At 35.0% G+C, this 27565-nt stretch overlaps 1 protein-coding gene across 1 annotated transcript in view; it reads left to right on the top strand.

Annotated features, from left to right (window-relative positions):
• The window catches only part of LOC124633277, a 60780-nt gene that overhangs the window by 11903 nt on the left and 21312 nt on the right, over positions 1-27565 (top strand). Inside the window, exon 2 of the mRNA XM_047168453.1 lies at positions 6530-6633. Within this exon, the coding sequence (XP_047024409.1) occupies positions 6530-6633 (104 nt within the window). The remainder of the gene's footprint in view (positions 1-6529; positions 6634-27565) is intronic.

Below are 27565 nucleotides of genomic sequence, written 5' to 3'. Positions count from 1 at the left end.
TGACGCTGCAGAAGTGAAGTTTTAGAATAGTACTAGTTTACAAGTAAGGGTTATTTAGTTTCACAATTTTATAGATGAACTTCTTTGTATGCACACAAAATTTTTTAACTTGTTAAGCAGGGACGTGGAACCATTTAATATTGGGTGGGCAAAGGCGTTCGCGTTTCGTCAAAATGAAGATACTCTTCAAGAGACAATTACCTACTCTTTGATAATATTTGTTGTTACTATGCATTGACTGCCAGACGTGACTAATTCTTTCAGTTGTACAAATATTTATGCTGTTAATTAATAGAACGGGCACCTAGAATGACCTCAGGTGAAAGAAGTGTTACCTATTATTATGGGCTGACAAGCCGTGGAACTAATTCTTTCTCTTGTACAAAATGTTTACGCATTTATTAATGAAACAGGTGCCTAGAATGACCTTATCGTTATTGAAAAAGTTAATTGTTTATGTTTGAATTGCATTTTAATTATACATGCATTTGGTACATTGTAGCTATTCACATTAAGCTGATGAATATTTTATCAAATAAAAATGTATGATGACTATTGTATAGTCAAGCAATGAATGAACTGATGTCATGATTTTGTTTTTCGTTAGCACGTGAGTTTCCATTAGCACATATCTGTGAAAATGTGATTGTTTGAAATGCTCCGGTCGATCACCCGCTCGCAATGTCTTGATCGAATTTTGAATATTAAAATCAACTGCATACCTATGCTGCAATGTGCATATATTCCTTTGGTATGCATTCTTTTTCGGTTAGCTATGAATATATTTCATTGAATTGTCCTTTGATAAAAATCTACATAGGCGTAGTTTTTATTACTTCAATATGAAATCAAACTAGAACCATGACCAATGACATTTGTTAAGGTTTGTTGTTTAAGCATTTTTGCACCTGCGCTTGATATTAAAGTAAACAAGGTTTTAGAATTCAATATAATTTTTCTTCTGTATTAAAAAAAATGGTTCCGCAGGCCTAAGTTTGATATATAGATAAAAAACACGATCACATTATGAGTTTTATGCACTTTGATATATTTTTATTGCATTGTTATAACTGCATTCCACGTGAAACAAAAATGCAGTGTCCAATGTGAGCATGCTTTTGATGGCATTTAACTATGTTTATCGGCATTTATCTGACAATTACTTTAAAAAGGGTTTTAATTATTTTATTGCCTGTTTACATTTCCTTTGTGAGGTTAGTTTACATATTTTATGAAGCAAGTGAGTCATAGTTAAAAATTAGAAATTGTGGTTTAGTTAATGTTAGGTTTATCGAATGCGCTTTAGTTTTGCATTCGAAAATGTAGGTGAAGAAATTGGGTAATTTATTTTACAACTGGTTCTCAAACCTTTTAAAATGTGTGAGTAAACGTGTTATATTTTCATGAACCTGTGAGATTTTTCGTTTATATTTTTATAGGACTTATCATAACCATCTACTTAATTCAAGCACCTATATTGTTCCTTCTAAGCCACGAAGACTTAAAATTGAAATGTTTATGAACGAAAATCGCGAGTAGGGTTAGGCATAACATAAAATTTGGATATCATACGTAAGCTGGGCTGGTAAGTAGGGTGAAAAAACCGTTGGGATGCCCACGTCATGCCCAATAAGCTTCAGGGACGAATAAAAATTCTTGGCGCCCAACCTTTCTATCACAAGGGACTACAGTCGGGTTTTTATTACGTAGAATGCTCGGACGCTGGCTAGCGCTTGCGTGTATGCAATGCGATAACCGGATAAAGATATTCTTGTAGGTACCTATGTAGCTATATTTAGTTGGTGTTTACAGAAATTTTAGTATTCAAACTTAGTAGGATTATGGCTTATTATGATAAGTGTGGTTTGCTCACGAGATACGTAAAATTGATACTCAGTCTCACTTTAATTGTAGGCTGCAGTGAGAGAAAATAAATACATCATTGACATGTACGTACCTACGAATGCTAGAAAAGTGCATTGGAACGAAGGTACCTGCATTATTTAAATCATCAATATTTTCTTTTCGGTCAACAAATAGGGCTGTAGTAATAACATTTATTTAGCCTGAAGGACATCAATTAAGTGCAATTGATTAATAATTTACGAGAGTAGTTAGGCATACAACATGCATAAGCAATACTCCATTTGCATATTATAGCGCGGTCGCAGTTTGTAAATATGGGGTAAATTGTGTTTGTGTGCTGCGCTATTAAACTTCACACACGGTTATGGAAGGGTCAAAAACAATATTTTAAGTTTTTTAGTTACCTATAATGCTTCTCATTCTTAAAGTGGAAAAAATGAAAGGTTCTGAAAGTTTGCATGATGCTTTCTATTTTAACATTGTTATTATTTTTTATTTTTTTGATGGGAAATCATCAAATAACCCCTCCTGCTGTGGGGTGCAGAATGTGGAAGTGTAAAACTCTTACTGTCTAATATCTACCATGTTCCTTCATAAGCCCTTTCTGTAGGTACTAGGGTCGTGCTAACTCTTTCGAACAATCCCGCAGCCCCGGCAGGCATCATCTGTTTAGCATTTTATTAAATATAAATAAATGAGAAGGTGTGCATTGACGTACACCTTTAAATCTACATTAAACGTTCAATTAGTGAAATCTCATTCCCTATAAACATTACTTTCAGTTAGTAATGCTCACATTCACTTCAAGCCGAGTTATATATTGATTAGTTAATTACGCTATTTATGTAGCTCGTATCATAATTATTAGTGAACATGTAGGGGACGACGTGGGGACAGTAATTTGCCCACACAGTCATTCACCCGCGATTACCTTTGATAATGTTGTTACTGTAGTTACTTACGTAGTATGTATATCTATAAAGCTTTACAAAATATCAGGGTTATTGCGAAGAAGCTCGATTAGTTTTGATCATAGAGGTTTTATGTGTCACTCACATAATGTTATGAATATTCGATATCGAATATTAAATTGCCGGCTTATTAGAGCCGTCAGCGAGTGACTTTGTGAATCATCAATTTATGTAGCAAACATTCTATTGAAGTTTCAGTTTGTGCGCATAAAATGTATTTATTTTAATGACGACATTTTCATATGTTTTCGTACGGGGATTTTTTTCCATAAAATCGTTCTGTATGTTGACTTACCCTTTTTGTTAACATTGTATTTTGGTGTGCCAAGCGTTTGTATAAATAATGTTAATAAGGCTTAACAAACAACATAAATTGCAATGAAAAATGTATATCCCGTACCGCAAGATTTAATCCTTACGATTCATGTGAGCGCTTTAGCTTTATCATTTTCGCTGTTGCATGCAAATCAGTTCACGTTTCATTTTTTAATATGCAATAAAACAACGTTTTTTAAACAATATTTTCGACATTTTAATTATATATAGAAATGGTACAGGAGGCAGACTTAAAGATCAATATACACTATTCATTGTGAATCATTACCAGGTACAAACTATGTACAGTTTATGTTACTAGTGCCCTTTATAATCGAAGGTTTCATAATTGACTCATTTTTTATGTTTATAAGTAAGAAACAATATTACATACTTATAGCCCGGTCAAAATAGACATTTGAAATAACAAAATTTCCCACAAAGCTGATTTTTGGTGGAGAGCTAGATTTGATCATTATAAATAAAATACTAAAAGTCCCCATCGATCCCATGTGTGCGTCAAAAGTTATTCGAGGTCAAATGTCAATTTTTTTGGTTTTTTGTGTTTTTTTCGAAAACGGTAAGTTTTATCAAAAAAATACATCAGAGTAAAATTGTAGATTATAAAATTTTCTACAAAAATGACAGTAACAGTTTTCTCCTAAATGTTAACATTCCTGAGATATCGCGCTTCAAAGTATATTCCATACATGACATGCACACATTTCCACGCCACCTGTGAGGTAGTGTACTCTGCGCGTTTTTTTTATCGTGGTTTCAAAGTAGGCCTACTCCACTAACTGTCATGACAATTTTAGGATAGTTCAAGGGAATAATTGCCGTCAAGTTCTAATATGATGTCATTATTGATATTAACTATTGGGTTAACTATTATTGTGATTGTTTTAGATTTATCAGATTCACACAAAAACTCGTGGTGGCCTAGTGGGTAAAGAACCAACCTCTCAAGTATGAGTGGGTTCGATTCCAGGTCAGACAAGTACCAATGCAACTTTTCTAAGTTTGTATGTACTTTCTAAGCATATCTTGGACACCAATTACTGTGTTTCTGATGGCACGTTAAACTGTAGGTTCTGGCTGTCATTGAACATCCTTGGCAGTCGTTATGGGTAGTCAGAAGCCAGTAAGTCTGACACCAGTCTAACCAAGGGGTATTGGGTTGCCCGGGTAACTGGGTTAAGGGGGTCAGATAGGGCAGTCGCTCCTTGTAAAGGACTGGTACTTAGCTACATCCGGTTAAACTGGAAGCCGACCCCAACATAGTTGGGAAAAGGGCTCGGAGGATGTTTGATACTACAATCATTTTTGCAATTGCAAAAAATAATGTCAGGAGTTTTTTTGGAGCAAGTAAAGTTTTAATAGGGTCCAGATATTATGAATCAATTTCCAACCCCAGTCTTCTGGATAAAAATGGAAATGTCGAAGGAAAATTAGCGTGCGATAATTTTCTACAACTTGAAAAGCGGATTGTCGCGACTTCAGCGGTTTAAAAAAAATTGTTCTGTGTTTAGTGATGCAGAACCATGCCTTAGGACTGCAGTATGCTGATATTTAGGATTTAAAAGTGGGCAATCTAGCCTTAGCGACAAGCCACGTGAAGGTAATTCAAAACCCGATATGACCCACGATAATATCGAGGCTATGCGGCTGTTAATTGTCGCAGACCAACATGTAACATTACGATTGTTTTACATTCCCTAAAATTAAGGAAAGTCTTCGTGGTAAACGTTTCAGCACACCTGAAAAAGCTGTAGACTCATACAAATCGGCCAATTTGACTACCCCCACTTAAGAATGGAATAAATATTTAAAGAACTGGGTTTAATGCATGCAAAAGTGCATTAAATATCGCGGAGAATTCTTTGAAAAACAATAAATGGCATTAACCTATTAGATTGTCTATACTTATTTCAAACGACACAACTTAAAGGCAGCCGTCGTATATACGTGGCTTATATGTGTAGTATGACTCTTTGAATTGCGATATCTCAGGAATGGTAAGATTTAGGAGAAAACAGTTAATGCCATTTTTGTAGAAAATTTAAAGATCTACAACTTTGGTTTGATGTCTTTTTTTGACAAAACTCACCGTTTTCGAAAAAAAAAACAAAAAACCTAAAATTTTGACATTTGACCTCGAATAACTTTTGACGCACACTTGGGATCGATGGGGACTTTTAGTATTTTATTTATAATGATCAAATCTAGCTCTCCACCAAAAATCAGCTTTGTGGGAATTTTTGTTATTTGACCACTACTTTTATATCTGTTTTGACCGGGCTATTAGTTATATACAACTTTATAAAAACAGTTTTAATCCCAGTAGCTATTTTACCCAACTATAATCACTTTTGTCACAAAACTCTGACCCACTTAATGATATCACAGAACAGAACTATACAATAATAATTAGCATTATACATATAATTAGTAAATACCTCGAGCTTATTGTGCTCTGCTTAATTCAACGAGATTACAGAACAATTTGAGAACAGAGGATGTGTACAAGCTTAAAGTATAGACGTGTATTTCTAAGGTTTTACGACTAGTGGGCTAATGGTAGTGTCTTCTTCGAGTTCTAAGTCAGGATCGTCTGAACTGCCTTTGTAGTTCGAATATTTATGACGCTGCTAACGGAATATATGGGCGTACTGTACATGATTCTACTAGGTATATGTATAAGCATGTGGGCACGAAGGAAGTTTAAAACAAATGCTTTTTGTTGTTCGTGCTTTCGAACGTTAATTTATGTACTTTTTACTTTTCTCTGCGTAACTTTCAACAGGAGGTTTCGGTGGAATCCCAAAGTGGTAATCCTGGTGGAAATTATTCTGTGTCTTTTGCTGGCACGTATTGGTGGGAAAAACCATTGAGTATTTTTGAACGATGGCGGTATTGATTTAAATCCAAGAAAGAACCAAGGAAAAACCCAGTTTTTTCAGTTCACAGCGGTTACTGTAAAATAATTATAATTGAGTTTTTACATCAACTTCGCAGTAATTGCTATAAAACATGTTTCGGAAATTACAAATAACCTTAGATTACAATTACATTGCTGCACTTATCAACGTAACGCATTTTAATGTGAATTGCAATTTAGAATGGTTTGCACAGGCCAATGAGCTTCCCGTGTAGATAAGTTCGTTTAATCACTATGGTTGTCGACTGAATATTTATTGAGTTTTTGAATGAAGTATAGTGGCACCGTACCCTACTGTACTTACAGATATGAAATTGACATTAGATACATCTTTGGGCCTTATTTCTAAATTGTATCTCAATCAACAGATAGATAGAATATTGAAAACGGTCGTAACTTTTGTTTTTATTCATCCTTCTTTTGTTTTTGTCCTCAGGGGTGGGACGGTCGAACGAATCCTGGGAGTAATGAAGAAGGAGAGACACCGCCACCAGCGCACGCCCCACTCGACGCTGTCTGGCAACCCGTCGACGGAACCCGGTGAGTCATTATTATTATTGTCCGTTATTGCATACACTATTTATAAATAGAATACAATTTGGAGAAGATCATGTTCAAGGACTTTCGACCCGGAATTTGATTGTCTATTTCAACTATCGAATTTAAAATTGGAATTGCAATTCAATAATTGATGGCCAGTGTCAAAATTACATTTAAACTAAACATAAACCACATAATAATGCCATTCATTTAAAACCTATTTAAATTACGACTCTTTGTCTCTAGTTGATTGAAAATGTAATGTTCATAAATATACCGTTATGCGGATTAACTTTTTTGCAATTAGAATGATGCATTTGAAAGCATTCAACGTTTATGTACCTATCAATTCAAAAAAGCAAAACATTCAAAACTATTTTACAGGAATATTGCAACTGGCTGTTCTAATCCTATTACATTTTTTGTCAGTGGAATAACTGGTATAGGATTTTTTCTATTTCAATTATGCAATTTTATGAAAACTTTACTAATTGAACATTCATTTGTACGCACTTCCAAATATCATTTCTAAATGGACATTCGTCAAACAGATATTACAAACTTGATTATTCAATTTGCAAATTATCTGATTAATACAATGAAAATAAATAAAATAGTTACACATAAATTGTAGCATATAGTGATCAGATTCATATTTCAACTCTTTTAAAATCATAATATTGTTTAGAACTTACCCGTAATTAGAACCGCTTTACTATCCTAAACAACAAACTATGATGACATAATTACCAACTGTTATAATCATCTAAGTTTCGTTAATCACCGTCGTGTCGCCATATGGCTCGTGGAGGGACGGCAATTTATTACCATAATCTGTAAAGCTACCGAATACTCTAAAACTAGCGAAAGCCGCTAAAATATTTATTAATACATCGACGTATTCCATGCAAACGAAATATATTTACAACGCTGAAACAGCTACAGTTCAACGCTTCATATTTCGATACAGATTGTTGAATAATTTATTATGTATGTCACTAGGGGCACTAGACTAGATTTCATCTACATACACAGAGCGATCGATACCAGTACCTATACTAAATGTGTACCACTAATGTCATGTTTGGTTACTCTATAAAAGGTCACATATTTTTTCCTCAATCTGACTTAATGGTTATTAGAACGGTTTTTATGACGATAAAGCTATCGTTATTTATTCAGATTAACATCAGGGTGCTGAAAAAAGGAACACTTTTTTCATGTTTACCTTTAGTTTGATCCATTATGATGTATTAATTTTGTAAGTGACTGCAGTACATAAATGAAAACGCTTAAATAAAAATTACTTAAATAAAATCGATGCAACCAACCGGTTATGTTTATTCCATTATATCGAAAGTAGATGAGCCAGCGTCCCATTATAGGTTTAATCAATTAATTGTTAATTTATTATGCAGCGGGGCCCTCTAGAGAGCAAGACAATTCAATTTTTATTGGGTTTACTGTATCATGGGATATAAGGTTTTTGTACTCATTACAGACAAGGTTTTTCTCTAGCGAGTTGAATCTATTCACTCCATTAGCTGAATGGAGTTTAAATAAAACAAATGAATTTATGTCTTTCAATGTTCGCATTATTTCAGATTCGTTTGGAGCCTGTCGATTGTAGGAAGATTTAAAATGCACTATCTATTCTTTGTGGTGTAACCCGCATCCTGAGGGAACTACTGACTCCATGTACCTAACCCGCATATGCATGTAAAACTTTTCTATGTCTAAACTCCAGCTTCAAGCTTTCACCATATCACGGTTTAACTTTTAAAGTGTAGCAAATTCAAATGCATTTTTTTCGCATTGATTTTAGAAAGGATATCAAGATCGTTGTATGTCCCACATTGATAACATTGCATGTTGCGCTATACCGACTATTATATTGCGATAATAACAACTGCAATAACGTGGAAATGTTCATACATATTATATGACCAGTATAGGGGGTATAAAATATTCGCAGCCAATTCGATGTTAAAACAAACGATTAATTAATCATCATCCTCCTCCGAGCCTTTTCCCAAACTATGTTGGGGTCGGCTTCCAGTCTAACCGGATTCAGCTGAGTACCAGTGCTTTACAAGAAGCGACTGCCTATCTGACCTCCTCAACCCAGTTACCCGGGCAACCCGATACCCCTTGATTAGACTGGTGTCAGACTTACTGGCTTCTGACTACCCGTAACGACTGCCAAGGATGTTCAATGACAGCCGGGACCTACAGTTTAACGTGCCATCCGAAACACAGTCATTGGTGTCTAGGTATATTTAGAAAGTACATACAAACTTAGAAAAGAATAAGAAGAAGAAGAAGAAGAAAACGATTAATTAATCAATTGATAATAATGTTTATCGAGGCTGTGCAGCGTTATATTAAAAACATATAAAGGTATGGTTTAGTAAGTATTTTTACATTTATATAAACACTCTTCAGAGGCAGGTCTTGATAAGTTCAAAAAGGAGTGCAATCGAAACTAAATTATTAAGTATGATAAGCTTTCATATAGCCGAACGGTTAGGAATAGTAAAAACGATAAAACCATAACGAGATCAGCAAAATATGATTCTCTGTCCTAGTAACTGAAACACGTCTATTTAGAATATATCCGTACATTTTTCTGCCGTAACATCTCATGTTCTGCATTAAAACGTCTGTGAACGTAGACATCACTCCTGACAGTTATAGCCTATATAAAAATTATACCTACATCCAGCCAGCAATAAAAGTTGTACAACAAAACGCGTCCAAGGCCCAAACAATTGTATCAATTTGAACAAATTACCACGAATAACTCTCATCACTCGTAATAGAGCTCCCGAATTTTATAATTACTGTCGCCGCTGTTCCGTCCAACGTCACATTAAATGATTATTTTTATTAACTTTTATGGCTATTAAAATACTATTAGTGAGAGTAAAAAGCATTTACACGCTGGTCCTGCTAACGACTTCGGTGATTTAACGCTTTATTTCTACTTTTTGGTGAGAAAACTAGCAACTACGCACGTATTATGCCTCTATAGAGATTTATTGTAATGCCTTAAGTGGGTTTCTGTCGTGTTGCTACGGGAATTCTCTATGTGGGATTAAGTGAGGAGTCCTAATAAGTAATTAAGAAACTTTTTGAAATAAACAATCTACTGATATGATATCCTCGTGAGCTTATGTATGTTTTCAAAGGATAGTATGAAGAATGAAATACAATGAAACCTTTATTTATGTATGCTGATCAACAGAAATGCGTCATTTATCTTCTAAAATAACTAAAGGCTGTATAATATAAATTGACTGAAGACAGTACTAAATGGTTTTATCAGAAGTTATTTGTATCTGCTGATGCCGTCTCAATTGAGTGTAATCTTGTCAATGAGTGGGCGTAGCAAGCTGCTACGCTTTCGTAGCAAGCAAACTATATCAACGCCGCGCCGTAGTACGAATTGCGCCAGTTTTTCCTACAGCCATTTTATTCAATACAGCCTATGGCTTATATAATATGCTTATGTGTTGAAGTACAGGTATAGTCGAGGAAAAATGTTTAGTGCTTCCTGACCCATTACCTAATTAACAAACTTTCACACACACTGAAGGGGCTTGATAACGCAGGTACGGGAAATTAAAGCACCCAATTAATTAGTATGCATGCCTGTAAAAAGTGTTGAATATTAAAATAAAATATACTGTTGTCGGCTTTTAATTAAATGGAAATATATGTGTATATGCAAATGGTAGGGAGTTTATGGTACAGTTTTATTTAGAGTGCCTAGTTCATTGAATGAGTTATTGTTTTGGATTATATTAAGTTTAGCCTGTAGTTGCTCACTATGTTCAAGAATATATCGCAAATATATGTGCAAATCATTTTCACGTAACATGTTCTGAGGATTCATACAATCACAAACAGCTTTTTGACGGACAGGTTACTGAGTGTAAAAATAGACCTTAATTTAATTAATTATTTATTTTTGCTTAAACTTTAGACCTTTCCTTTAGGGTGTTATAAAGTTTAAAATTAAAGAAGGAGTCGAGGTCTTATGCAAAGTTTGAAAGGATGGTATTATTTGTTTATGCCTCAGTCTCAAGGTTATCTGAGCCTCGGTTTATTGTTTGACAATTTGATTGTTCACGGAGGTTTAATTATTGAGGTGGAGATCGATTCGAAGCTAGGCTTGAACGGGATTTAGTGCTTCGCATCAGGAATTCAGACGGAACGCTGCTTTATAATGAGTTATGTAAATGACGTAGCCTATACATGTATTCAGGCCTTTATTGATGAGGCAAGGCAACAACGCAAGTGGCTATCACGCGAGTGAGGGAAATGTAGTGTGTAGGTTAATTTATAATAATACTTTATGTAGGCTATTGTCAATATAACGCGATTATTGTTACTATCATTACAGATAAATACACACATACAAACACGCAAATAATGTCTATAAACTATACCGGAACTGATGCTATCTATTCCTACCTACTTTTGTTTGTTCTCGTTCAAATATCGGCAAATAGAAACTTGAACTTTGAAGTACTGATTTCAAACAATAAATTCTTTATTGTACACAAAAGTTGGAATTCGTTTCGTCGTTATTGAAAATATTCGATAGTAGTTTTCATCTTCCTCTATTCCTTTTATTTCTTGCTTGAAATCAGCTGTTATGTTTGATATGCAGGTCATATGCAATGTGAAGAATTTAGACTCATGATTTTATTTTCTGAAGTTATAGATACATTAGGTAAAGCTTAATATCAGTGACAATGACTAAGGAAATGGCTAATTCTTTACTTGCTATATAATTATGATGATGCATGTTTAACTCAGCTTTAGTATATTACTGTTAGATAATATTAGATAGCTTGATTATAAAACAGAGAACCAGACACTCAATACGTTTTTCTTTCACCGTCATATATTTACGAGAATGGAGTTTATGAAACTGAAGACGGAACAAAAGTGAAGGGTTTAGAAATAAAACCTCCTTCCCATATGGGACTCGTCTGGCTTGCTGCCAACAGAACTGCCCGACTATGGGAACATCAGCCGGCTTATTTATAAACATTTATTTTGCCAAATAATGGGCTAAAAAATTGTTCCGTGTCAACCAATTGCTGTTGTGATCGTAATTTACATATTATAGGGAACCATTCAATATGCGTTTCGATGGTAAACGCTACAATTTAAGAAGGGCCTGTTTCCCAAACCAAAAGAATGATATTTTTTAATGGAGTTCTGTAATTGAAGTACTTAGGTGCTTAAAGTCATAGTAGTAGGTACCTACGTATATGTTGTCATATGATTATAGATAAGTATCTAGGTAAGTAGATAAAGGAATCCTTTGGGGTATAGGTTCGTTAACCTTTTTAGGTATAAAAATTTCAGGTGCGAAAAATCCGGGCTTCTTTTTAAAAAAGAAATTCTCTTATCTTTTTTTGTACGTGGATATGTTGTTTTTCATACAATTTATCTTGCATTCCTAATAGACTTAACCTATTCCTATAAAAAAAGTTGCATGAAAACTGTATTATTCAGTAACTTTGTTCACGTGAACCACAAATTGTACGGAATTATGTATAATTTCGTGACTTATTGATGCGAGTATGTTAACTTCCCTGAAGTGACATTGAATTCATTAAAACGAGTTATGTAATTTTTTTAAATTCATAACAAATTAGCTATGCCATTGAATCATTCATGGTGATAAATTATATTTTAATGTTTCATGGTCGTGAAAACGGTATTATGATTAACTGTAAAACTATTCAAGTTAGTTAGTATTCAATAGATGTTATAAGTACGTAACAATAACTAGCTTTTATTAACTAACATTAGACCTATTTTCCTAAGTTATAAATCCAGCTTATTGTCATTAAAGGAAACGAAATTCGGAACTCCGACCGATACTGAATATTTCTGAATAAAGTCGATACTATAATTTAGCGGATGACAGTCGCGCGACTAGAAGATAAAAATACTAGGAAGATAATTTCTACGCTATTGGCACATTTATTTGTTTATAGTATTTATTTATTTTCTTTGGATTGCCAAATCATTTTATGGAATAGGTTTGGCGACCACATCAATCACATTTCGTAATTATTATAAGTAAAACTAAAACTGTACATAAAAAATCGTTTTGTACCTACCTACCTACTATTTCCAAAAAATACTATGCCGAAAACTGTCGGTTCACCTGAACCTGAGATAATTGCGCACAAACATATATAGGATAGAAATACTATATATATATATAGAAATACCTACATGCAGGTCAAACTGAGAATCTTCTCTTTTTTTAAGTCAGTTAAATAAGAAAAAGACATAAGTAAACTTCTTCATGATTGAAGTATAGAAGTAACCAAGTATATTACAACAACATGATGTTATATCCGTCGCGTTACCTTCTTATATCCACGTTGAGAAGTTTTAGCGACGGCTCGTCTCCTTCAAACCCTCTTCACGGCGTAAAACGAGTTGATATCAAGGAAAACCGTTATTGTGGCGTCAATATAAATAACAAGATGACAGCCTGTCAAGGTAATGCGTTGAGTTAGAACAATACAGTTTTCTGTACTTTGTGGTTTGAATACCTAATGTTGGTAAACTGCTTTAGTTTTGTGGTAGAGCTCGATGAACGTGGAATCGTGAATTTGTATAATGAATTACATCATTACTTATTATTGTATGTCATACTTTCACACCGAAACTACACAGTCGATACAAATTAAATATGGTACACAGATAGTCTAGTCTAGAGGCTGAGATAGGATATAGGCTACTTTTCATTTGGCTGTGAGGAGTAGTTCCATCGGGACGCGGTTGGGTACGTGAGGAAAAGCTAGTTAAAAATGTGTAACTCAATCGGTACTTGTAAAGATTTACGCAATTACTTATCAGATTTACAAGTACTTACTCAATGAAATCGGTCGAATGATTGATGAATTTGATTACACACATTGTTTCCTTATACTTATGTATATCTTTCGAACATCCATTCATAACATGCGAACACTTTCCAGTACAGACATGTGTCACATTCACATTACGTCATAACAGAAGCTCTGGATATGACGCAGGGTAACAAAGTTTTATTCATTGAAGTCATATTTTACCGAATTTCAAAGCTGATCCCAGCCGTCAAGCATACAGTCGCGTAATAAAATGTTAGGCGGAATAAAGACTTGTTGTGACACGTTAAATGCCGCGACGGAAATAGATATTCGTGCTCTTGGGGGATTTTCATTTGATCTCAACGTATGAAACATACCATGTACCATTAGGTATGAAAATTGTAAATTATTTACACATCATTCAATATTAGATAAACATTACATAACATATCACGTTTTGTAACGTACTTTTCTAATAGTTTGTTTGATTTAATTTACCCACATGCTTTTATTTAGGTACACCAAGAATTACTGAGGATGTAATTGTGAAATTGAAATATTTGTCGTGATCTTATAATGTTAGGTAACTTGTTGAAATTAATTAATAGGAATAAGCCATTGACTAGGTATAAATGTGTATCAAAATAAACAACACGTGTACCTACAAATAATACAAAAAGTAATGCAACATTCTCATTTGCCATGTGCCAGCTGTAAAAGTGGGAACCGTTATAATCGTATCATCTCGCAGCCAGCTTTTCAACAAACGAGCACAATAAAATACTTTTGCTGTAACCGGCTTACTAGACGTTGTATGTTTTATAACGCAATAACGCGCTTTGTCTCATTCGTACTCAAAAGTTTGCTTTATATTTTGTACCCTAAATTCCCTTCCAACGTCTGCTAACCTGTCAGAATGTGGGCCGGTATTGTACAGCCACGTATTATGAACACGACGGTAGAAATGTTTTTCAGACCACGTTTCTCACTCAACCTACTAGAAAATGGAAATGAGTGGAGCGTTGCCAACGAAAGGAAAGAATTTTGTTTTATTTAAATGCGGTTCAGGCAGGACTGAAAATGTGAACCTATTCGATTGTGGTGAGGCTTTCGTTTTGGGTACGACCGGGAATATTTTCTGCTTACGACACGAACGAATTTTGTTGTATTGTAAAAAGTTGTAATAGTATTGTATTGTAAATTAACAGTGTGGTTAACCACAACTGCTTCTGATACACAGATAGGTAGACAAAACAGTACAAAATATAATTAATAATTCAAAAATTCCACCTACTTTATTGAACTTTTGCATGATGAAAAAAGTATACAAATTAATTATTTATGCAATCGCAGTACCCCATAAGGAAAGTTGGGTACAAGAAGCGAGGAAAAAAACCTGAAGTGTTTTTCTAGATGATTTGAGCGGAAGCAATTGCATCACAAGCCGAGTAGAGAGGCTTCGACGAGTGTCATCGGCCGCCGCCAAGCACTCTCACCGTGCAGAGGGCACGCTCCTCTCCAAAACTTTTTGCTTTACTATTAATGCAGAATTTAAAGCGGCTTTTAAATATTTTTGGACGTTACTCTAGTTGTGAAGTGGATAGAACGGTTGACAGTTATATAAAGCGAGCATTTTTTAAGTGAGGTACGGTTAATTAAGGCTAAATGACGGATTCGAATACTTGAATTGGTTTCAATAATTAAAGAAAATTAAATTTAAAGTGGAATAGATACTTTTCAGTAAATTCGTCGCAGCAAAATGTCAAGTCTCTTTTTTTTAATAAGCAGAACAAGTTTAGAGCTCTCAATTCATAAATCGAAATGAACCTTTAGTTACCTTTTCGAAAAATTTAAAGAGAAATTATTACGTTTATCACAAAACCTAAAACAAAGTAAAGTCAAAAAAATAGTATCGTGCAACCAGAAATAATTAAAAATTGTTTCGACTCCATGGGTAATTCAAATCCAGCAAATCAAAGTTATTCACGCGAAAAGATAAAAGTATATTTACGTGCAGTCGCTTTAGATACAAAACAAAGGCAACAAGCAAAACAAGACATTAAAGATGTTCGTGAATCTGCCAAGAAGAAACTCTTTGTTAAAAGTATTTGAAACTCAAAAGAAATGTCTAAATTACCTTTGCCTGAAACTGACTGCGTAAAAGTTAAAGAGTATTTTTTTATCCACATTTAAATTGAACTTTATCACTATTGTGTGTACTTAGTTGAGATTTCCGGGAAATTCGACATTTGCGCTTATCCGTTGATAACTCGTGAACTGCATAGATAGGTGAATTCTAATTTATTCTTAAAGAAAGAAAATCCATACAAATAAATAATAAAATTTTACCATAGTAGGAGTTAAGGAACTCATACCTACAGTAATTAATTTCTTCTATTTTTTATTCATACACATTTGAGTTGCCTAATTAAAGAGTTCCCTAACAAAACCGTTCGAAACAGAGGTCGGGGGTCGTGTCAAGCAAAGAGTTTTGCCTGGGTCTTTATCGCACCAGTTCTCGGGAGCTGCCGTCAAAATCTTTCTGAGAACAATTTATCAACAAATATCTGCCCATTGACTCTGAATACTGTATAAACAAGGGCTAATCAAATAAAAAATTCTTTGTTACAACAAACCTCGTTAAATTTACACTGAACAACCAGTAATTTTGATTATCTGCAGGTAATTATGCATGCATTTACGATTCGACTTGAATTCACCGAGCAGACAGGCGTAAATTGATTTTAATATCATTTGCCTCGCCTTGTATCCATCGTGTATCGTTTTAATAAGGTAGCTTCACGGTCTTTGAAAATTTAGGAGCGTGAACTGTGCCTAATAACATTACCTATTACTTGGTAATATACAGCAAAGTATTGGAGTAAAGTGAGGCAGATAAGCCATGTTATATCGGTTTGTATGCAAAGTCATGTTACGTAATCACATTATAACACGTTACCCAAAATATATGTCAATTGCTTTTTTTCGAAAAAAAGTCGTGGTGGCCTAGTGGGTAAAGGTCAGGCAAGTACCAATGCAACTTTTCAGCAATAAATTAAATTCAAAGTATGTACTTTCTAAGTATATCTTAGACACCATTGACTGTGTTTCGGATGGCACGTTAGGCGTCGTCCTAATTGGCAGCGATCGCGCGATGGCGCGATGCGTTTTTCATCTAAGACGTGTCGTCCTAATTGACAGCGATTGTACGATGACACGATGCGTTCTCGTCGTTCGATGAGTTCAAACATACAGATTTCATCAGAGTGTCCTATTTGAACCTCGCAAGTGAGATAGTGAGATCGTGAGATGAAAAACGCATCGCGCCATCGTGCGATCGCTGCCAATTAGGACGACGCCTTAAACTGTAGGTCCCGGCTGACATTGAACATCCTTGGCAGTCGTTAAGGGTAGTCAGAAGCCAGTAAGTCTGACACCAGTCTAACCAAGGGGTTTCGGGTTGCCCGGGTAAGTGGGTTGAGGATGTCAGATAGGCAGTCGCTTCTTGTAAAACACTGGTACTCAGCTGAATCCGGTTAGACTGGAAGCCGACCCCAACATGGTTGGGAAAAAGGCTCGGAGGATGTGATGTGCTTTTTTTTGATAAAAGCTTTATTATATGTGTTTTTTAATATAGATTCGTTAGATATCAGCACAGTACCTATCATTCTGGTCGTGCCTATAGTTAAAGTTTTTTACATTGCGACAGATCTGAAAAGCTTATCAACCGGGCTAGGTATTAAATGTTGTGACGTTGTTTCATCATGAATATTCATCACAATCTTAATTTGTAAACTTTAGTGCTTAAACAGCGAACAATAATTTACGGAGCATTACGTTATTTGGCATAATTCATGTTGTTTTATTTTTACAACTAGAACATACATTGTTGTTTACGAGTATCGTGATCAATCAATTGATAACAATTCCTGTTTTCCACGGGCGTACTTTCAAAGTAGGGCATCTTGTATGGAGGAATACAAAGAACGGTTGTAGGCAACTAGAAGGAGGTACAACCGCAAAGAATCCTGTGTTAGAAGCGAAGAGGAATCTTACCTACGAGGCAGGCACGAGGCTACGTGACTTCACGAACTGAAATAACTGATTGAGTTTAAAGATAAGAAGATGTATGTGTGTATGCTGTGTCACGTCTTTGCATGGCAATTTCAGGCTGTGGAGATCAAAATATTTGTTTCACCGAGGTATGCATGTTTAAATTAATGAATTCTTGTTGGCGGATTTTTAGAAGTAACCAATTAACTGTATTATTTGCGTCTGATATTCGGTGTTTAGTTTTACTTTAAATTAAAATATAAACATAACATAACAAAAAGCTTATATGATTGCGAGTGTCCCTGCGGTTGTTATAAAAATCTTTATATTGTAAAAATCCCTAAATGGCATAGGTTACATTTTGTTCTGAAAAAGCTGAAATTTATTTTTGTTAGAAGCAATTTTGGTTATGCGCTTCGTAAATCTTCTGTAAATATAAATAAAAGATGTTATCGGGGAATTTAATGTTTTTCAGGTACCACACATACATAGGTAGGCAAATACAGTAAAATTTTCTTCGGGATATTTTAATTTATCAGTGTTGACAGCTTTCGATATGGTATTGGTGTTGTCATAGAGTAGATTACATAACACATTACATTACTGTCCGTTGAAGGTTGCTTTTATTTTCATAACTTAACCTGTTGACGGTCATGATTTTCAAGACTTCAGTCGACGTTATATAAATATTTAGTTTGGGCCATCAGTCCTAATCACTGAAAACCGAAGAAAATTATAATTTTTAGCAGGACACATGTCCAATGTAGTATGAAAATATTATAAGTAAACCCTTAAATGCCTAGGGCCTAGATTAAAATTGAAACGACGACGCCCAATAACCTAGCCCGTATTTACAGCGCTATGAAGGATTAATATAGCGATCTAAGTCCACACAAAACGTACACAATTTTGTAATCTAAGTCTTTGTCCTGTTCGTCTACATTCTAAAGAGGGTCAATATTTACAAACATATTAGCGACGTGCCTAGCCACTGCTTCTCCATATTTCATGGAAACCCATTTAAAATGCAATTGGAAAATAGTTACGCTGCAATCGTCCACTTTCATGATATTGGATCTTTGAATTTAATATGAGCACGAGCTTCGGCAAATCATATGCTAACTATCAAAGCAAATGTCAAGGGGAATATTTCATCGTGAATTTTGGTTAAAAATAATAATTGCTAAGCCAGCTTTTTCGGGTGCTAAGTCTAACAGATGGCAGCTATTAACCTCTTGCGTTGAAACGATCTCTTTTGTTATGATTATATCCGGACTTTAACAATAAAACGTGTGAATTAGCAAAACGATAATAAAAAGTTATAGCTACAGAGCGAGTTTCAACACTGAACAGTTAACACGCATCGCACCACTCGTAACAACTTTGTCTAGTAGTTTTAAATTGAAAAGATTTACTCAACAGTTTGAAGGAATTTAATTAGTGCCTCGGAATGTGGATTAAACTCCAGAATGAAGGCAGCCTCGATTATGTTAGGGATGTCAAGAAACTGCTTTGGGTGCTTTCGCTACGGAATTAATGTTGCTCAGTCAAATTTCTTGCATGAAATATTTCATTTTGCAAATTCATCTCGTCACGTTTGCGGATTTATGATCGTACAGATTTATATATGGCGGGATGATGAATTTTAATAAAAAAGCGAGTGGCGCCGTTATTGATTCCGCGCTTGTTATTACCTAGTTATCGTTTTATGCATAGGAGTTTCGTCCATATATGAATAGATGTTCTCTTCCGTTTAAACCTGTATTTTTTGTACAACATATGTGTCCATTAGCCATATGTTATCATGATTAGCTTTGTGGTAAACGAGAGAGATCATTGACCTCTATCAATGGCCTTACAATGGCTAAATGAGACGAGTAAATTGAATGATGATTCGCCATTTAGTAGCACGGCAACCAGCTGATGTTATTATCCCTATTATGTTTTATTAGGTGGATTATATACTTAGAAGGGTATGTTCAGTAGCATGACGAGATAATTGTATCAACTATTCACATTGTGGGTATACAATGTTCCGTTAGAAGTTATTTTTAGAGCTAAACGTTTAATAACAATTGTTTAATTAGTAACAATGATTACGACGAACGACATATTAAAGGCTCGAGCAGACCGGATGCGTATGCGTAGACGTAAGCGTAGACGTGCACATACCGCTGAGTTGTAATGTATGGAAATGTATGAGAGAGACAGGCCACACCGCTTGCGTAACGTAGACGTGCGCGTCGTTACGCAAGCGGTGTGGCCTGTCTCATACATTTCCATACATTACAACTCATGGTACATGTACGTCTACGTGCACGTCTACGGGCACGTCTACGCTTACGTCTACGCATACGCATCCGGTCTGCTCGAGCCTTAAGACGCGATATAGCGAGTGTAAACATACCAACAATTCGAACGACATACCCCATCAGACGTCACTATACAAAAATCTCTCAAAATGTGAGTGATTTATGGCAACATGTTATGACATTCCTTCTATCAAATAAGCGACCTATCAACAGAGCCTCCAGATATTTATCAAATAGATCACATCTGTCACGGCTTGACGACGAACGATTTGAACATAGAGGTTGAGTACTTGAGTATAGTACTGAGTTCTGATCTTTGAGCTCTTGTTATCAACTTGTCAGTCACCTATCATCGTCATTGTATATAGCGGATGAGATCTGTTGAGGATACATCATATTATGTACTTATGTGGTATGTATGAAGCTTATGAATAGCGATGCTATAAACTGCCACTGGCCAGACTGGATATTCAATTAGCGTCGCGGTCGTAGTACCAATGTTTTGTTTGTCATATGGAGATTAAAAAGTGACTACATGGAAAAATATGTATATAAAATATTATGATGACGCAGATTATATCGCTTGATACAGATTCTCTGAAATCCCAGCGCAAGGGCTTTGAGCATCACATTACTTGTGTATTGGTCTAGATATTTCGAAAAACAAGACTTCTGAAAACGAAGGCACTTTGTAGAAGTTGGTTACAAAGCAATATTGAGTTATGTGGAGTATGTAACTGATCTTAGATCGTTTGAATCTCTGCAATATAAGGTATATTAGACGGTAAATCTTTGTTTAATAGTCGTATGTATATACAAGCTTTCCAGACCATTTAGTACAACATGCATTATCGAATTAACGTGCTCAATGCTATTAACTATCAAATTATAACTTGATCCCGGTTGATTGATGTTTGTGGTTCAATTTTATTAGTACGAAATATATTATGTACACTACACTCAGCTTTAATCAACAGCAATCGTAGTACGAGAATAATTATTCTCCTAAAACAATTATTGGTTACTAAATAATTTGTGGAACGTTCGGTAATTGGGTTAATATTTAATTCTGTGTTTATGAGGTGTAATTGTGGTCAGATTAATAAACCAATGGATTTAATGTTGAATGAATTTCATCAATTGACACATTTAAAAGGTGGTCCCAAATTCTAGTCTACTATTTTTTTTCGGATTGCAACAAAAAAGTTTACCATATTGTACCTACCGAGAATGCATTCCAAAATTTAAAATTCTTATGTGTTGATGGCGTCCATAACTCAGTCCAAACCATACGGAACGGCCGCACACACGTGGCGAGCTATTCTTGGCCCAACCGCACGGAGACGGCAGTGTATGCAAATAGGTCTACTTCGTATAACTCTATTCTATATAGTACGCGTTTGTTTACGGCCAGTATTTTTTTATCTGTATAGGGCCTTTTTGGAATGCTTAGGATATTTGGCCTGTAAGATTTACGAAAACAAGATATACCTACATGTACCTGTATCGTGTTTCTTCTTCATGTGAAAAAGTCTTAGCTCTGTGGATTATTATGACATTGAAAGCCAGATCTCAATGAGAAATTATTTTTGTGCAAAACGTTGAGACAAAAGATACACTACAACAAGAGGACGAACTAAAAATAGAAGACCCCAATTTATAAAAGAAGCTAGGCGGTAATAAATGAGATTAAAAATGACATTCTATACCTGCGCCCCAAAGTACAAAAAATAATGTAATTTTCTATTTTAGCGCCCCAGAAAATAAGTATAAAAGGGCAAATAGCCGAAAACGTAATTCATAGAAATACTATTACGAGTAGGTATAGTTGTAACAATACACAGGAGATTAACATATTTTCTTTTCAAATCAAGTTAATGTGTGATTCTCATTACTATCGTTTTGTCCGTGATGAGTCGTATTTTCGCGAAATTATTCTTAGTTAAAGTAGATATTTAAGCAACCTTGAAATTAAAGGCGATGTTTACAGATTTATTAGCAGTTTCAGTTTATTGCTTACGTATTTGATATTAATAGTCTTGTTGAACATAAATCCGTGTTTCGAACAGTACCTAATCTCAGTTTACAATTTATTACTGAAATGAATTATTATGTAACGAAACTATGAGTAATTGAATATTCGCTAACAAACGCAGTTTAGTTGTTCCAAGAATAGAGATGTGATACGTTATCGAGTTCATGAAAATTAATTTCAATTAGTGCGGTCTCGTCTATTCTGTTGCAGGCCGCGCCATTGTTATCAGGGCGACACACGCCGTCCGTCACAAAACGACGACGTACTCCCGGCTTTGCTAACCACATATTCTCACCACAAATTGTATAGCACGGGCCTTCACAGCTTTATGGTGCGTCCTATGTGAGGGATGCGAATGCGAAGCGGCGCAACGCGAAAACAACAAACAGTCGATTCCTTTTAAATTATCTGACGATACGTGGCGCGGTAAAAATGGCGTGCACATCGAATTATCGGCCACGGCGGGTGTTCTCACTAAGGAGATTAACCAGCTCCACGAGCATTTCCGCTGACACAGGTGCACTCCCTATTCCGTCACTCTCATAGCCCGATGTGATGGCAATCCGACACGACCAGAGACAAATCCGGCGCAAGATGACATAAGTGACAGGATACAGAAATTCCTTGGGAATCGTGAGGTGGCGCAGTATTCGCTTCACCTCGCGTTAGACTTCATTCGCCAACGCAGGACTCACCCTTAGCTCAGCGCCGCCATCTGGGTTACTCGCCTTTCTCATTTCATAGCGAAAACACGCTTTTCTACTTACATGCTGACAGCACGAACGTCCCTACATAAAATGGTAATTTCGCTTGATTGACCGAACGTGAAGGTTGAATATGTAGTGCCTTATTTAACCACAGCACAGAGTAAATAATGACTCAATTATGTAAACAAGTTGTTGTAAAAAATGAACTTGAACTTTGCAGAATCTTTTTTTACTTTGAAATTAAAATTTACAGTGTACATAATGGACAAAAATCGATAAGTCACTTAAAACTGAACTGTTCTACGAACCGATTATTGATTCAATTGAATGTTAGCATTAAGTTAACATTTTGATGCAACCAGCTCATCAAAATTTATGAACATTTATCGTTTTAATATTTGTGGAACTAAAATGCTAGAAAATTGCCATTTCTGAGAAATCAGTAATTTAATTTAATTCTAAATATCTGGATGAAAATGAAGAAATGCGTCATAAATTATACATATTTTAGAAGGTCCCACAATTACAAATTAAACGCGAGAGCAGTGTTAGCAAAATTATTCGCCATGTTTGAGCCAAATTAGTTTATTAGCCATTATCTATGAGGTTGAGGTTACCCTATTCCAATTTAGGTAGTTATTTCAGTTAACTATTTTGTTATTTCAGTCTAATTGTAAAATACAGTATGCTAATTGTAATAGGCAGTACGCTTAGTTGGTTTAGGCACTGAACATTTCTAACAGGGCATACTGGGTTGGATTTCCATGTCAGGAAATATTTTTTTCGAGTAAAGCTTTTTTCCTGTGGAATTTGCGAAATCGGCGCACCGTTTACTTACAAGCCTTATCCTTCTATTTGCCATCAATAACATTGTAATAAAACTTTTTGGACAAAGTATGGGTGCGCAACAGTAGGTGTGTGTACCTATTGGCCACCCCTTGTATGTTTAAGCTGAACATAAGTTATGCTCAAGGTAGGCTTGCCGAGGAATTTACCCCAGTAATTCGTAAAGGGAATTTAGGATGGTGTTTGAGTTTGTGGATTGTAAACAACCTTGCCTTCTTGGACAATCAATTGGACGTTGGTTTGTGATTGCTGCGCTCATGTTTAGTTAATACGAAGGTACCTATAAATTTCCTTGAATGATATTTGAAACAACCAAGGTATTTAAAGTTCAAAGATTCCTTCATGTTCATAATAATAGACATTTATTGAAAAGAAGACTATATTGATCAGAAAAGAAGAAAAAAAATCTAAATATGTGGATTTAATAAGTATCTTTCAAAATTACTGTTTCGAGCGTAATAACACGTTTGTGCAATTGACTCAATAGGTACGTTAATAAGCCAACTCACTCTAGGTTTATTTACTCTTCCGTGTTTTTGGTTAATGTTAATTCGGTTTCAAAATGGGTCGATTAGGCATTCATATACGTAATACGCGGTAATAGGATGGACATAATCCCCAGCGGTATATTAGGCGTATTAGCATCGCATATGGAAGTACCTACTTACTATGTGGTGTATAGTGTGTATCGATAAGTACTTAATATTATATAACCTGATTTACAAATTGGTTCTTGGTAAGTAATTAGTCATAATATTGGGTAATGGTAGGTAATTTTAATAAAAAAAAGTATTTTAGTCGAGTGTATTTAAAAAAATGTATACTAACATTTTTATTTCAAAACTCTATAGCGGTTTTTGCTGTGTTCACGCGTTCAAGAACGGTAACATTTTGCAATAGAACCCTATTTAATGAAAACTTATTGTATTGTTTCAAGTTTTCCTTAGCAAAATATTCCTTATATAATTCCTTAGTAAAATATTTTAAATTTTAGAGTAAGACTGAACTTAACTACAAACAAGATACAAAAAGCCGGCAAAATGCAAAGAACTCCAATTTAGTGTGAAATCCCGCTGCTAACTAGGTTATATGATTAACCCGTATTAACCGGTCGACTGTGAAGGCACGGGTCTGTGTAATCTGAGACTTAGTGTTCCGCAAAATAAACTAGAAGAAGCCTTTCGAGCAATCACTACATAATCTAAAATAAAGTCCTCCACTGTGTCTGTCCGTCTTCGCAAAATATTCAAAGGTACCTGTACTGTATATCATGTGGTTTTCATTAAAGAAAGGTTTATTTCATGGGGAAAGATGAGGCCATTCCCTGGGTACGGCTGGGGTGGGTCCGTATGTACAATTTGTACCTAAGCTCTTGTTAAACTACTTATCTACAATGATTTCATAAGTTACTAGTTTAGAAACTTTATCGTAGGATAACACAGGTTTTTAATGTCATCTTTCCTAAATGATGATGCAGCTCCTTACAAAATATTTCAGCCATTAGCTACTTGGCTTCGTAAGCTTATTTATTTTTATCTTTGAACCGGGCCAAAGGGTCTTAATGAAATCGAGATAAGCTGTTTGCCGGATCCTGGAAACATGACTTTAAGGAGACAGATTATGTACCTATAAGTATAGGTTAAGAAACCTTATTTTCTTAATCTTAGGTACTTTTATTATAGAACTCTAAAATGTGTCGAAGTAATTGGTTACATACTATGCATTTTTAAAAGAGGTTTATGCATAATAAAGTTTAGAATGGTACCAATAACCAGCCTTCTTAAGGTAAATTAAATGTCTTAGGTTAAGGGTAAAATGAAGTGTTTTCGTTTGCGTTCTGTTTTTTTTTGACAGACCACATCTTACACAACAAATCTTTATGAATCTGATTAGGTACACATCGCTGGCTCTATGAAAGAGCAGCCCTAAAAATGCTCTCGCCTCAATCGATACAGTAGGTATGACCAAAATTAGGTCGACTACCCTATTTGTAGGCTTCGCGAAGGTACCCACTGTAGGTGTTGGCATTTGAGAAAAGTATTTTCTTTCCTTCATAGAAGCAGTCAATTGTGTAACATTTAAATAACTTGTTTTTGGACACCTTACTACTACTTTACCTAATTTGTCTGAAAAGAAAAAGAATTTATCTAACCATAAAACTAAAAAGGTTCATTTATTCAGTAAATATTAACGTCTTTCAGTGCTCTTTAATTAAACGAATACTAAATTAACCTTATATTTTACTGCTAATGCTGTTAAAGAACATTTCATTTCCTTTTTCCTTCTTATCAAAGAAACACACGCAGCATGTTTAACTCATTTTATTTTTAATTAATTATATACGAGTCGGAAATTAAGTCTATGTTATCAGTATTACAAAGCAATTATGCAGGTCAAATACAAAAGAAAATAATCGATGGAAACCACAAAGACAACTAAGGTTTTTAATTGTCATTCCTGATGGAAAGTAGGCCATGTTCTGTTCCATTGTTTATCAAGGATCATGAAGTGTGTTTACGATGTAATATGACGGGGAAAAATGTATTCCTTCATTTTAGGTTGTCTTCTAGTGACCTTTTACTTATACCTAAATGATACTTTGCATGGATGGTTACAGAGTAGTCTTCAGATTGTTGATTGTTGACTATAATAGAACCATTTTGAAAATACTCTACTCAACAGAAGTTTTGGATTTAAAATTAATTTGTATGATCAATACTGTAATCTAAAGTATTAGCGCAAATTCTATAAATATTTTGCAGAAACAGCAGTGTTGCGTTACAATTGCACATAAGATTAACAATGTTGAACGCGGAACATTTGACCGCAGCCTGTTAGCGGGGGCCATAAGGGATGTGGTGTGAAACTCATTTAGAACTGCCACCTGCAATGCTGGGACAAATGTTGGCCCAACAACACCAATGTGTTTGTGTTGTACCCATTGCGTTTTAGGCGCGACGTTAACACTGAAGCGCGTGATTAATGTACTTGTTCAGTGGTTAGCGCAAAGCTTTGTTGTATTTGTAGCGTTGTAACAACCCTATTTTATTTAAGTACCGCCGATTTTGTTGGGGTCACAGTGATTATGTTGGTTTTAATCATTTGGATTGCTGCGGTGCAACATCGTTAGAATTAGTTTGTGCTTCTGTCAATAAACTTAGATAGATTTGTGCTGGGATGGGGTAGGGTAAAGTTGCCAAACGTGCTTCTATTTATATTCATATACGTGATCAAATCACTAAGCATTACAGAAAGTTTACAATGACACAGGTTCTATTAGAGTTAAATACAATCATTTTGAATGGTGTTAAAATACAGTTCATTAAACATTTCAGCTCTGCCAATCAGCGGAATACAACGTTCAAATCATATTCTGAATTCAAATCACAGTTCTATTTCTATGTGCCAATAAATACGCATGAATATGCACGTGAGTCTCATTAATGCTTTTACTGATATCCGTTTTAACCATCTCGCTCATAATTCTACTATTATTGCCAACATTGTGGGTGACAGAAACTACATTATACATTGGATGCACTAGGAAATTGCATTATTGATTAGGAATTTAATGGTTGTGATGTACGAGTATTTCTGTTGACAATAATTATAGTGAAAGCTTTAACTAGATTGTTTTTATTTATGTTGACAATTACAGTGAAAGCTTCGGTGTGAGACTTTGTTTTAAAGTTTAATGGAAGCGACGCGAAGACGTCTATTTCTGTATCACTCGGTATTTTGACCTTTGTGTCACGTCGGGCGATGACTACATATCATATGTAGATAGTTGTTTACATGTGTGAGATATGAATGTAAAACGAACAAGGCCTGCTACTAACAAGACCTTTGTCTTAAAGGATGTTATTATTACGTTGCTATGGTAGCATAAATTCAATGAAAATTATTAAACTCAAACAAACCCGTTCAATTATTACCGAGGTGTCTTGAAAGAAGATTTTCCATTTAAGTTGGAATGAAAGTGCCAGTACATTGAACATCTAAGATACAGCGCAAATGCATTGGTACTCTAAAAATAGGTGGTCAATTGGGAATACTCGTCTAGAAATACTGTCCAACCGAAGCTCC

Source organism: Helicoverpa zea, chromosome 9, assembly GCF_022581195.2.
Source record: "Helicoverpa zea isolate HzStark_Cry1AcR chromosome 9, ilHelZeax1.1, whole genome shotgun sequence".
Taxonomy (NCBI): domain Eukaryota; kingdom Metazoa; phylum Arthropoda; class Insecta; order Lepidoptera; family Noctuidae; genus Helicoverpa; species Helicoverpa zea.
Note: the sequence above shows the minus strand (reverse complement) of the source record. Positions and strands in the feature narration are given on the sequence as shown.